Here is a 12,100-nt window from a genome sequence, read left to right on the forward strand (position 1 = left end):
TGATCTGTTTTTTCATCTAATGCTGGCGTAGCTGACCAAGTTAGTCCGCTGTTTATTCTGTAATTGGTGATGGTAGCGTCTCGCCCCCTCTCCCATTTTCAGCCGACCTTGTTGGTCGTGGCTTTGTCTTGAGTTCACCTGACTCTTCATTTGCTGCTTTAATTGGTGACGGCAGTGTTCTCCGGCCCCTTTCCCAATCTTGATGTGTTTTTCATCCTATACTCGACGTAGATGACCACGTCTGCCTGTCGTTGGTCCGCTAGATTTTCTGTAATTGGTGATGGTAGCATCTCGCCCCCTCTTCCAATTTCAGCTAATTGTATCTTTTGTTGAGCTCACCTGACTCTTCGTTTGCTGCTGTGATTGGTGTCGGTAGCGTTCTCCGCCCCCTCTCCCAATCTTGGTTTTGCATCCTATGCTGAATGTGGCTGACCACGTCTACCTGTCGTTGGTCCGCGGGTTTTTTTCTGTAATTGGTGACGGTTGCGTCTCGCCCCTTCTCCCAATTTCAGCCGATCTTGTGATCATAGTTTTGTGTTGGGCTCACCCGACTTTCCACTTGCTGCTCTAATTGGAGACAGGTTTTCGCCCTCTCTCCCGATTTTAGCAAGCCTCCGGTTCCCCTCCGTGTGTATTTAATTGGCAGTTTTATTTTTTCGACCCTTAGCTGACAGTGTCAGCCCCTTTGCTGCTCTTTTATTATGATTGGTGATGGTAGTACTTTCCGCCCCCTCTCCCAATCGTAAGTCTGCTCTGTCTGCCTGTGGTGGGACTCACTACAGTTTTGGACATGAATGGCTCCCACTGTTCTGATCGCGGGGCCAGGCATGATCACCTGGTTAAAGCTCTGTCAGACAACTGATAAACTGCAGCTACATGCCCCATGCGGTGAATGTGACTTGACTGGCCCAGTTACACCCTATGTATGTGAATGACCTTCCGCCTTCTAGTCAGGTTGCCACTCCTAGGCGCTCTAAGTGCAGAACTGAGGCCTCCAATCTCTGGCTCCTCCTAAAGAGGAGTACCTCGGGGAGTTGCATGCTTGTCGGTGGGACCCTAGAGCCTTTTCGCATCTCTCTACCGATGGTCAAGTGTTGGCAGCTATGCATGAGCTGGTCCAGACAGGCTTGGATCACATGCCTGCGGTCGAGCCTGCTGTTGCCTCGCTTGTTGTGTCTCTGGATGAAGCCCTGCGTGGTGATGTTCGGTGCCCGCGGGCTCATTGTTGTATTACAGATGGCTTCCTCTGTAACTCGGAATACCGGAGCACATGCCGGCCGCCTTGGCAATTGCACCTCATGGTTGCCCTTTCTGTGCGGTGGACTAGGCTACGGCTTTCAGGCCTCAGCAGGGGTAGGTCCCCTCCTTCTCATAATCGGAGGTGCCCATCAGCTGGCCCCAGCTTTCAGCTGTTCGGCCTGGTGGGTCTTACCCTCGTGATGTGCAGCAGAGACCCAGCAGGGACTTTCGTGAGTCGGTCCGCCAACCAACCAGGCACACCCGGGCCAGACCTTGGCCGTCGCCCCCCAGGACCCCAGGCGCTATGGGCAGAGGAAGTGAGGCCGCCAGACCAGCTATCAGATGTATTTTTTTCGTCARCAGCTTAGTTACTGGGTTGCTCTCGCTGTGGATCCATGGGTGGTTGCCACTCTGACCCATGGTTACTGGCTACAGATCCGGCGGTGTCTTCACATCTCACGTTGGGTCAGGCCGACCATCATCACCGACCCGGTGAAAGCTCAAGCCCTTGGCCAGGGCCCTCCTGGCCGAGGGTGCAATCGAGGCAGTGGATCCTCTACGGCGACCCGGAGGTTAATATTCATTGAATTTCCTCGTGCCGAAAATGACAGGCGGATTTYGTCCCATTTTGGRTATYGGGGGACTYGACAGYATTGAAGGTCYTGCCTTTTCACATGCTWWCAACAGCAGAGGTTCTTCAGGCTGTGACAAAGGGAGAATGGCTTGCATCAATCGATCTTATGAATGTGTACTTTCATGTACCTATCACGGCGGAACATCGCCGCTTTTTTCAGGTTTGCCTATCTGGGTGCGCTCCCGTTTGGCCTCTCCCTTTTATGAGGGTGGTCTCACTGTGCGTGAAGGCAGCCCTCTCTCTTATGAAGGGCCATGGCATGTAGGTTCTGCCATACCTCGAAGATCGGCACAACCCGAGTTGTGCCAAGGGTACAACTCGGGTTGTACCCTTGGCCTGCTGTCACTGCGCCCTTTGCAGCTCCGGGAGAGTGGTCCCTCCATGGCGACATAGTATGCCTGATCTGGGACCTTTTCGATGAGGCAGAGGTCGACCTGTTTGACACAGAGGAGTCGACCCTTGGTTTTTCCTTACAGGGGCCGCAGGTGCACTGGTCCAGGACGCCTTGGCCATCCTTGGCCCAGGGTCCTCCTATATACCTTTCCACCCCTTTCTTTGATTTGGCAGACTCTCCAGAGAGTTCTCGAGGAGGGCCAAAGGATTGGCCGGCACGCCATACTTCCCACTTCTATGGAATCTGGGTCACGAGGTCCCATTGTGTCTTCCACCCAGAAGGAATTTACTGTCTCAGTTGGGGGGTTGGATATGGCATTTTGATCCTCAATGCCTCCAGCTGTGGGTTTGGCCACTGGGAGGCTTTAATAGCAGCTGACTGGGTATTTGGGTCCAGTCAGGCACCTCAACTCRTCAGCAATATGGAAACAGATGGCGTCTGTTTTCCCTTGGGTGTTCTGCCCGTATTGATGATCCAGTCGCCAGTGTCACACTGTTTTGGAGTCTTTTCAGTCTCTTCTTGATAAGGGCCAGTCTCCTTCGACACTTAAGGTATATGTAGTGGCTATATCATCTAGTCATGCTGACCTTGATGGCTGTACAGTGGGGACCCATAATGTGGTTTCAGTTTTTTTTTTGATTTTTTTTTTGTATGTGTGTGTGTGGTGTTCGTAGACTGCMCCTGCCACTGGTTTCGCGAGCCCGTCTGGGACCTGTCCTTGGTCCTCAGTGCGCTATGCCACCCTCCATTTGAGCCTTTAATTTAGGTGGGCCTCAAGTGGTTGTCATGCAAGACTGCCTTTTTGTTGGCTATTGTCTCAGCTAAGAGAGCTACGTGCCTTCTATCAGCCCATCATGTCTCCGATGGAGTTCAGATGGTTCTGGTGATGCCTTGTGGCCAAACCTGGCGTTTGTCCTTAAAGTGTTTTCTCATTCTTCTTGTAACCAACCACTGAGATTGGTGCGTTTCAGCCTACGGCAGGGGAAGTTGACGATAGTTCTGAGTTGCTGTGCCCAGTGAGGCCATTGGTGGCGTATATTGCAGCCACTGCTGCTATGAGATGCCCAGACCAGCTGTTCTTGTGTTAATGGGGGCCCTAGATTAGGTTGCCCTCTTTCCACACAGCATCTCCTATTGTGGATGTCATCTGTCACACCTACACTGCAGGGCGCCGGCCCGGCCAGCCGGCGTGAAGGTACACTCTCCCAGGAGTGTTTCCACTACCTGGGCAGCCTTGAGAGGAGTTCCACTGGAAGCTATGTGCTGCTGCATCATGGGCTTCTCCAAGCACATTCACTAGATTTTACAATGTGAGTGTGACCTCCTCTCATCCTCTAGACCAGGTTCTTTTCAGTGAGGTTTGTGCTCAGGATTCCTTGTGACATCGCTGGTATTAGTCATTCAGTGCTTTCTGGCGATCAGTAGGGATGAAATAGAACGAAAGTTACGTATGTAACTACGGTTCTATGAATCCCGGATGACCGCCAGAGATTCTCTGTCACTCAGAATCCTTGCGTTTTCGCAAGAAGATTCTGTAGGAAAAGAGCCTCGGATGACGTTATGCTATATAGCCTCTGATTGATCCTCCAATGTGTCACAGGTGTGACTCTGTTGACATTATTGCTCGAACAGTGCATGCACGAAGGGAACATTCAGTGCTTTCAGCACCGCCCTCTGGCGGTCATTCGGGATTCATAGAACCGTAGTTACATACGTAACTTTTGCTTTACCAAGCTGCTCAAAGTCTAAACTGGCATTGTTATGCATTTAAGGTGTAAAGTTGACCTTCGACCAAACGCCCCCCAAAGGCATGCCAGCGCCCCCCTTTTGTAAAAATGTCCGCCAGCGCCCCCTGCCGTCCTCTGAACACCCCCTGGGGGGCGGTACCGCCCACGTTGAGAACCGCTATTTTAGGTCATTTGTAGCTCACACAGCACATCACATACATGTCACATTTATTTGGAAACGTGAACAACCACACACACAAAAAAACAAAGAAATCAGATTTCACAAAAAAAAATAAAATATCTGAATTGAGTCACTGACTCGATAAAACCACTTACAATATTTTAAAAGATGAACTGCTGTGCTTTCATCCCATTATTTTAATAATAAATATTTCTCACAGACTGCTATAAATTCCACAGCAATGCAGTGTCGCCGTTTTCCTTTGTAGTAACTGGGTAGTAACACCAGCACCATCTTGTGATGTAATGAGGGTAAGTCAAACCGAAAACAATTCAGGCCGAATGCACAGAAACAGAGGAAGTTGTGAGGATTCAGTGAATATATGAGCGATTTATGTGAAGTTTCGGATAAATTGCTCAAATCTTTGCTGTGACACTTTAAGGTCTTCAGTGTAAACCAGGCCCAAGACCTAGCTCCCATAAAATCTGGTTTCAATTAGGTGAAATTTGATTTCATTACAAAGAATGACTCATTTGCTACAGTTTCATCATAATGTTTGATTATGCCTAAGGAATGCTGAGAAATGACCAACCAGCTGAAACAAACAGAGGAGAACCTAACATACCTGCAACCCCGGCCCACTGGCCAAATGCTACAATACGGTAACCATTGGCGTCAACCATCTTCTCGTAGTCAATAAGACGAACTTCCTGAAAAACACAAAGTTGATTTTCTTATTGTTTTTTATGGAATATAGATGGAGATTACATCCAGACTCCCACTGGTCATCGTGGCAGAGGAGTCATCACGAGCTAGGACGTAGTAAAGTGCCAGCAAGCAAGCACACCTGCACACTTACATACACACACATTCGCACAACCGACAACTTACTTTTTGTTTCAGCTCAAACTGGCACGGCTCATTGTGGTGCACATGTAGTGTTCCTGTATCTGTATATCCATCCTAACTTGTTATTTTCAGCGTCAAACATTTTCCCAGTTCAAATTTTCAAACAGTTTCCGAATTGTGGCACACTGGGAAGGATTCACAGCGGATGATATGAGCTCATCAGAACATATGGAGTGTTTTCTATTAAATTGAATATTGTATTTTTGGTCAAGTTTTTTTCACTCTCTCACTTTCCCACTGCGCTCTTCTTTTTTGTCATGCGGGAAATGATCCATCACAGTTTTTTTTTTATTACAGCCTACACAGTCACAGTCTGGCATTACACCAGTCAAGCACAATATGATAAAAAAAAACTGGAGTAAAGTTAACCTTCCTGCATTTCCTCTGTAGATTCCAGTACATAACGGACACAACTGTGTCATTCACCCAGCAAGGTGAAAAAATGGCGTCTTCCATGGGTGAAAAATATAACAAAATACTTTAATTGTTTTAAGTAATTAGGAGTTTATTTGTATCACAAACAGTACCGTATTTTCCGGACTATAAGGTGCACCTAAAGGCCTTAAATTTTCTCAAAAATCAGCAGTGCGTCTTATAATCCGGTGCGCCTTATGTTTGGACTGAATTCCAAAATCTGTCCCTGACACACAGACGTAAAGTGTACAGTACATACGCCAGCAGCGATGAACCAATCAGAGAATTGTTGTCCGAGTTCTGCAGCATATGCCTCCGGTAAAAACCAGATAGGTTTTTCCACGCATCACCGTCCCAGTTCATCTGCGACTCCATGCGCGCTCATCTCAGTGCTACTTTGGAAAAGGAAATGAAGCAAACTAATTCGGAGTTTGCCGTCATTCTGGGAGGATTAACAAAAGAACTCCAACCGCTGGACATTGGTGTAAAAACAGGGCGTTCAAAAAGAAGTTGCGAGCGGCGAGGGAGTGATGGACAAAAGACTGAACACACGTTTACTAAGACGGGGAGGCAGCGCCAGGCAAGTTACGACACCATGTGTGAATGGATTGTGGATGCCTGGGCTAATGTATCTGCCTTAACTGTTGTTCGAGCTTTCGCGAAAGCCGGCATCATTGCTGAACAGCCACCTGGAAACGAGACAGACTCCGACAATGAGGAGAGGGAACCTGGCATGTTAGATGGCGAAATTGCACAGCTGTTCAATTCAGATACAGAAGAGGAGGACTTTGATGGATTTGTGGAAGAATAAAAAATAACATGTATTATTACATAGTCGAATAAAGTTCAACTAAACCTACTATTTTGTTTGTGTTATCTTTTTTTTTTTTGTTGTTGACCGTATGTATTAGCATGTGTCTTATAATCCGGTGCGCCTTGCAGTCCGGAAAATACGGTACATACAGAATTTAATACAAAATTTACATCTACAGGCAAATTAACCATGGGTCCCTTTAAAGATTGAACAGGGAAGTCTGTTGAGGAGAAGTGTGTGTTGGGCTACAAGTGTGAAGCTTTGGCACACATAACTGATAAAAGACTCTAAGATTGTCCTTGATATTTGACAAAACCATATTTCTTTGTGAACACATAGTACTTAATAGGCTACAGTAGTTAAGAGGAAAAACAGTGTGTAATTTACCTTGTTGAGCAGGTCATCCAGCAGACCCATGTTGGCCTCCTGAGCTTTGATGGTATGGGAGAAGAAAGCATACGTCTTCCTGGGGATGACCTTCTCCTCCAGGGGCCTCTTCACTCCAACAATCAGAGATGCCTCAGAAATATCCTCCTGAATGACGGCCCCTGCCTTCATATAGAACTGAAACAGAGCTCATAGTGAATGAGACAGCAGCAAACCGCTTTACTACTGCAGCCAACAGCTTTTCTACTGCAGCTAACGGTAGTGATGGGTCCAGCAACACAGACGCGCCGGCGCATGCATCAAGCCCATAGACCAACACCCGTGTCGGTGCGCGTATTGGTTTCAGCAAGTCACGTGACCAATACAGGAACTGTTTCGAAATGACACTGGATGCCAAATCTAAATGTATTGTTTACTTCATTTTTAACCATCAAGCTTCTAGGAAGTAAATGCTGGATGAGGTTCTACTGAATTTCATTATGAAGGATTGCCAGCCTCTCAGCATTGTGGAGAGTGAAGGGTTCAAGGCACTGGTTCAAGTCTTTGAACCTTCATATGGTTTGCCAACCAGAAAGGTTTGTGTGGAAATTATCTAAAGTAGTAGTTTAAATTAAAAAAAATTATTTAATCTTTCATTTTAATATATTGATTTTGTTCTTGTTTCGCTGATATAATTTTCAGACCATCAAACAAATGGTGACCAAAACGTTTGAGGAGGAACGGGAACGAGTGAAAATGGAATTACAGCAAGTTGTGGCAGTGAGTATAACGGCCGACATGTGGACATCTGTGAACATGGAGGCTTATTTGACTCTTACTTGTCACTACATTAATGAAAATCTGCAGTTGTGTACATCTGTGTTAGGAGTACAATACTTTCCACAAAGTCACACTGCTGACAATTTGGCCCAAGTCACAAGAGACATAATGGAGGACTGGGCCATAACCAATAAAGTAAGGTGTCTTGTGACTGATGCAGCACCAAACATGATCGCATCCGCTAGGCAGCTAGTAATTCGGCACTCGATTTGCATTGCACTCTCAATTTATTAGTTAGAAAATCCTGTGATCAGATCCCCACACTTACATCCATCAGACAGAAATCTAGGCACATTGTCACATACTTCAGATCAAGCACTACAGCCAAGGAGAAGCTTGCTCAAGTGCAACAACAGATGGGACGACCAATCCTGAAACTCATCAATGAGGTGCCAACACGCTGGAACAGCACATATGAAATGCTGTCAAGGCTACATGATGAGAGGGAACCAGTGTGGGTATCTCTGGCCTCTCTAAAAGCAGATTTGACTCCAGTTACAGCTGATGAGAATACCATCAAAGGAGAAACACTTCTTGTGCTTGCTCCTTTCCATCAAGTTACAGTGGAGTTGTCTGAAGAGAGGAGAGTGTCAGGATCCAAGGTCATCCCAATGATGAAAATGCTCTATCTTGCACTAGAGCAGTGGTCCCCAAACTACGGCCCGCGGGCCTCCACATTTGGTCCGGCCCCCTGAACAATACAGGGGGCATTCAGATTTTTTTACCGTATTTTCCGGACTATAAGCCGCTTATACGTGGATTTTTCTTCAACCACCAGGGGGCTCTTTAGCAGGAAGTGAATCATTGGAAGTCAAAATTGGAAATAAAAGAAAGCGCCCATTAAAACGGAATTAGGTTTTAATAGGGAATTGAAATTTGATAATGTTGATCAGTTAAATAGCATTGAGGGAAAAAAGAAGATTTGTTTTTTTAAATAATACTGGAATCATTATGAGAATTTGAGGTATAGATATTAGGATCCAGTAGATGGCAGTAGTGCAACAATAATGGATGCAAGCTGCTGTTGAGATCTGAAGAAGAAGAAGGAAGCGCCCATTTTCATTTAGCACATGCTAGTAGCAACACAAAGGATCAGCACTTTTACTGTTAGTTACAGTTCGGAAACTACCTTAATCAGTTCAGTTAAATTTAAACTTGGCACCTTTTTCTTTTTCAACCGTAATAAATGTGATATTCAATTGACCTGTTATTACTCAAGTTTTGGGTGTCCGCCCCCCTCTGCTGCTGCATCGTTGTTGAAAACCTGGAGCGGCAGAGATATCCGTGGCTTATATGTGTATGTTTACTGGTTAAAAAAAACAAAAAAACTTTGGCGTTGTGGCTTATAGTTCAGAAAATACAGACTATAATCATTCCTGGATTTTTTCTGTGAAGAACCCAGAGAGGGTTATTTGGTTATTATTTATTTCATTAATAGTGTTATTATTTATTTCCTGACTTTTGTTCTGTTAAGAACCCAGAGAGAGTTATTTGATTGTGCTTTCTGGAAAACAAATTTTCACATTTAGGCACTCCTACAATTGTCATACTTTGTCTGTGACAAACTGACTCCGGCCCCCCACCAGAGAAGGGAAAAGTTACGTAACCCTCACAGGAAAAAGTTTGGGGACCCCTGCTCTAGAGAGCAATGCATCAACCTTGCACACACAGCCAGCCATACACCTACATGAAAACCTGAAGTGTCGAGTCATTGACACTGCTTCCAATCTGGAGTCAAAAAATGTGTTGACCCTAGCAACACTTCTAGACCCCAGATTTAAATCACTTGGGTTCTGCAGTTCCTCCAAATGCAATGAGGCCATCAGTAGACTGTGGTCAGAATGTGCGTCTATTATCGGACACACAAATGAGCCCCAGCCGAGACCATCTTCACAACAGTTGTCTGCACCCAACTCAGGCATTTTATTCAGCATTATTTGTTGTTTGTTTGGACAAGATGTACTAAAATGTCAACTTGTTGTTTTTAGATAACCTTTGGCACCATGTTGACACCGAAGTAGGCAGGCAGACCAAAGGTGCCGCAGCTGATGCCATCCAGGAGGTGCAGATATCTTGCAGAGGGAAATATTGCCAGATGTCAGGATCCAATGACATACTGGCAGAACCACGACAATTTATCCTAACCTCTTCCGGTTGCCATTGCAATACCTTTGCACTCCAGCCTCATCTGTGCCATGTGAGAGGGTGTTTTCCACAGCAAGAGAAGTTGTGTCAAAAAAGCGTAATAGACTGAATTTCAAAACTTTGGAAAAACTTATTTTTTTGAATAAAAATGTGTGAAAAAAAACTCCAGTCCACAAGCATCCTCATTCCAAACACATTCACTTACATTTTCACTTTATTGTACATATTCACATTATTTATTGACTGTATCCAAGAACAAATATTTTAAATTTCACTTAAGATATGAAATAAATAATACAATGTATAATAAAATCCAATGACTTAAATCTTATTGTCATAAAATTCTAAGTCATCAAATTAGTCTAACTACATTGCCTGTAGGGATTTTTAATGTCCAGCAGGTGTCAGTATTCAGTGACACAGTATCGACACAGTATCAATACAGTGTTGCTATGAGTCGAAACGCCTCGTGACGCCTCATTTACCCATCACTAGCTAACGGTTTTGCTGCGGCCAGCTGCTGTACCACTGCAGCTAACAGCTTCACTGCAACTAGCAGCAGTATCGCTGCAGCCAACACATTTACTACTACAGGATGTGTGAAGTAACAGCTTTACTGCTGCAGCTAACAGCTTCACTGGAGTTAACGGCTTTACTACTCCTGCTAACAGATTTACTATTACAGCCAACAACATTATGACTGCAGCATTACGGAGAAACAGCAGGCGCAAATCGTGACACCACACCTACCGTGGCACTTCCGGTGGCAGGTGTCACGGCTGCCACTGTTTTCGGGGCTAGCTGTCAGTGTTGGCACTGGCTTTGGCACCTCATACTGACACTTTGTCTGACACCTGCCATTATGCATCACAAGTGCCACTGTTTTCGGGGCTAGCTGTCAGTGTTGTCACCGACTTTGGCACCTTCCAAGGGTTGCCACGACCTCATACTGACACCTCCCATGCCTTACGGACCGCTTTCGCCTACTGTGGCTGACGAGATTTGGGGCGGCCATCTGAGAGTGGTCGACTGCTCCTCTCAGCGTTATACGTTTGGCAGGCACAATAACGTATTTGCGCATTTAATCTTTCATAACACGCTGTTTTGTTACTGGAAAGCTTATACAAACAGCTACATTTATAAACAGTTGTATTTTTTTATTGTATTATACGTAGTTCAGCATATTTAAATATGCTTAGTGGGAAAAACAATAGAATAGGAATAGAATATTCTTTGGTGACAGCTTTTGGGTCAGATTTAATATGAATGAATTTATAATTCAAGAAAACACCGGTGGATCTGGCACAAAGTATTGCATTTCCTCTTAAGTGTTGTGTTCCCTCAAAAAAGCAAATACGCCCTGGTCTGTTTTGGATACAGTCTCAAATTTCAGTATCCAATATAGAGCTTCGGAACGTGACGTCACTGGAGGGGTATCAGCGCCATCTTTGTTGCCACAGACAAAAACGACCGTCTCAGATATTTTAGCTATGGTACGAACTTGCTGCGTTATTTTGTGCAATGTCCGATCACACGACCGAAAAGGTAAAAAGATGGAAAACGGACTTTCGTTTCACTATTTTCCTGCTTGGAAACAACGAGGAGGCTAAGCTATCGGAGCTAACGAAAAGAAAACGAATGTCCTGGTATCAGCGGTGAGACGCTGATATACACTCTCCAAAATCCCCAGATACCTACAAGTTTGCTCCAGACATTTCCATTCTGGTGAGTGTCTAAATTTGCTTTGTTAGTGTTGTGTCATAATTTATTTTGCTATTATTTTGTCAGAGTGTTCTCATGTTCCGTTTATGTTGAGTTCATTTAAGTGGGTCAACCTTGTTTAGGTCGGGCTTATATTGTTTATGTAGCGTAGTCCGAGTTTTGTCAGTGGACATCGGGGTTATTACATTATTGTGAAGTAAAGTATTTTACTAGTGTTATTAAATTTACAGTATTAATACTGATGTGTGTTCTGATATGTCCTCTTAAAGGCAAACCGACGTATGACATGGATGAGCTCAGTCCTGACTGGGTTCCAGCGCTGAATATGGGTCACTGAGGTCACCGGCACAACGTCGGACCGACATGGGCGTCAATTAAAGAGGCGATACAGCAAAACCATCAACAAGTTACTGAGACTGTTTTTATTATTTACCCCAGAAGAGATAAAAAAATTAAAACATAGTTGCAGAGGCTGTAGATGAGAAGCAAGTTGGAGAGGCTGATGAGGAAACGCCAGGAGAGGAGCTCAGCAAGGCTGCAGAAATATGTTAGAAGTGGCCGTTTTCTCTCATTCAATAATTTCATGTGGTAAACATTCATGAAACATTTGATTCAAGCACTTTGTGATGGCTGCAGTGACAGCCACACAAATGTGGTAACATTCACTTTCACCACACGCAACAGGTTCACATTCACTCTCACTACAAATGGGTTC

General features: G+C 45.0%; 1 protein-coding gene across 4 annotated transcripts in view; it reads right to left on the reverse strand.

Annotated features, from left to right (window-relative positions):
* The window catches only part of aass (aminoadipate-semialdehyde synthase), a 63,118-nt gene that overhangs the window by 42,572 nt on the left and 8,446 nt on the right, over positions 1–12,100 (reverse strand). For all 4 annotated transcript variants that reach the window (XM_008410947.1, XM_017305352.1, XM_008410946.1 and 1 more), the window contains exons 3-4: positions 6,700–6,876; positions 4,801–4,885 (exon numbers count right to left, since the gene is read on the reverse strand). In XM_008410947.1, the coding sequence (XP_008409169.1) occupies positions 4,801–4,885; positions 6,700–6,876 (262 nt within the window). The remainder of the gene's footprint in view (positions 1–4,800; positions 4,886–6,699; positions 6,877–12,100) is intronic.

The sequence above is a fragment of the Poecilia reticulata genome, linkage group LG6 (assembly GCF_000633615.1).
Source record: "Poecilia reticulata strain Guanapo linkage group LG6, Guppy_female_1.0+MT, whole genome shotgun sequence".
In the NCBI taxonomy this organism is placed as follows: domain Eukaryota; kingdom Metazoa; phylum Chordata; class Actinopteri; order Cyprinodontiformes; family Poeciliidae; genus Poecilia; species Poecilia reticulata.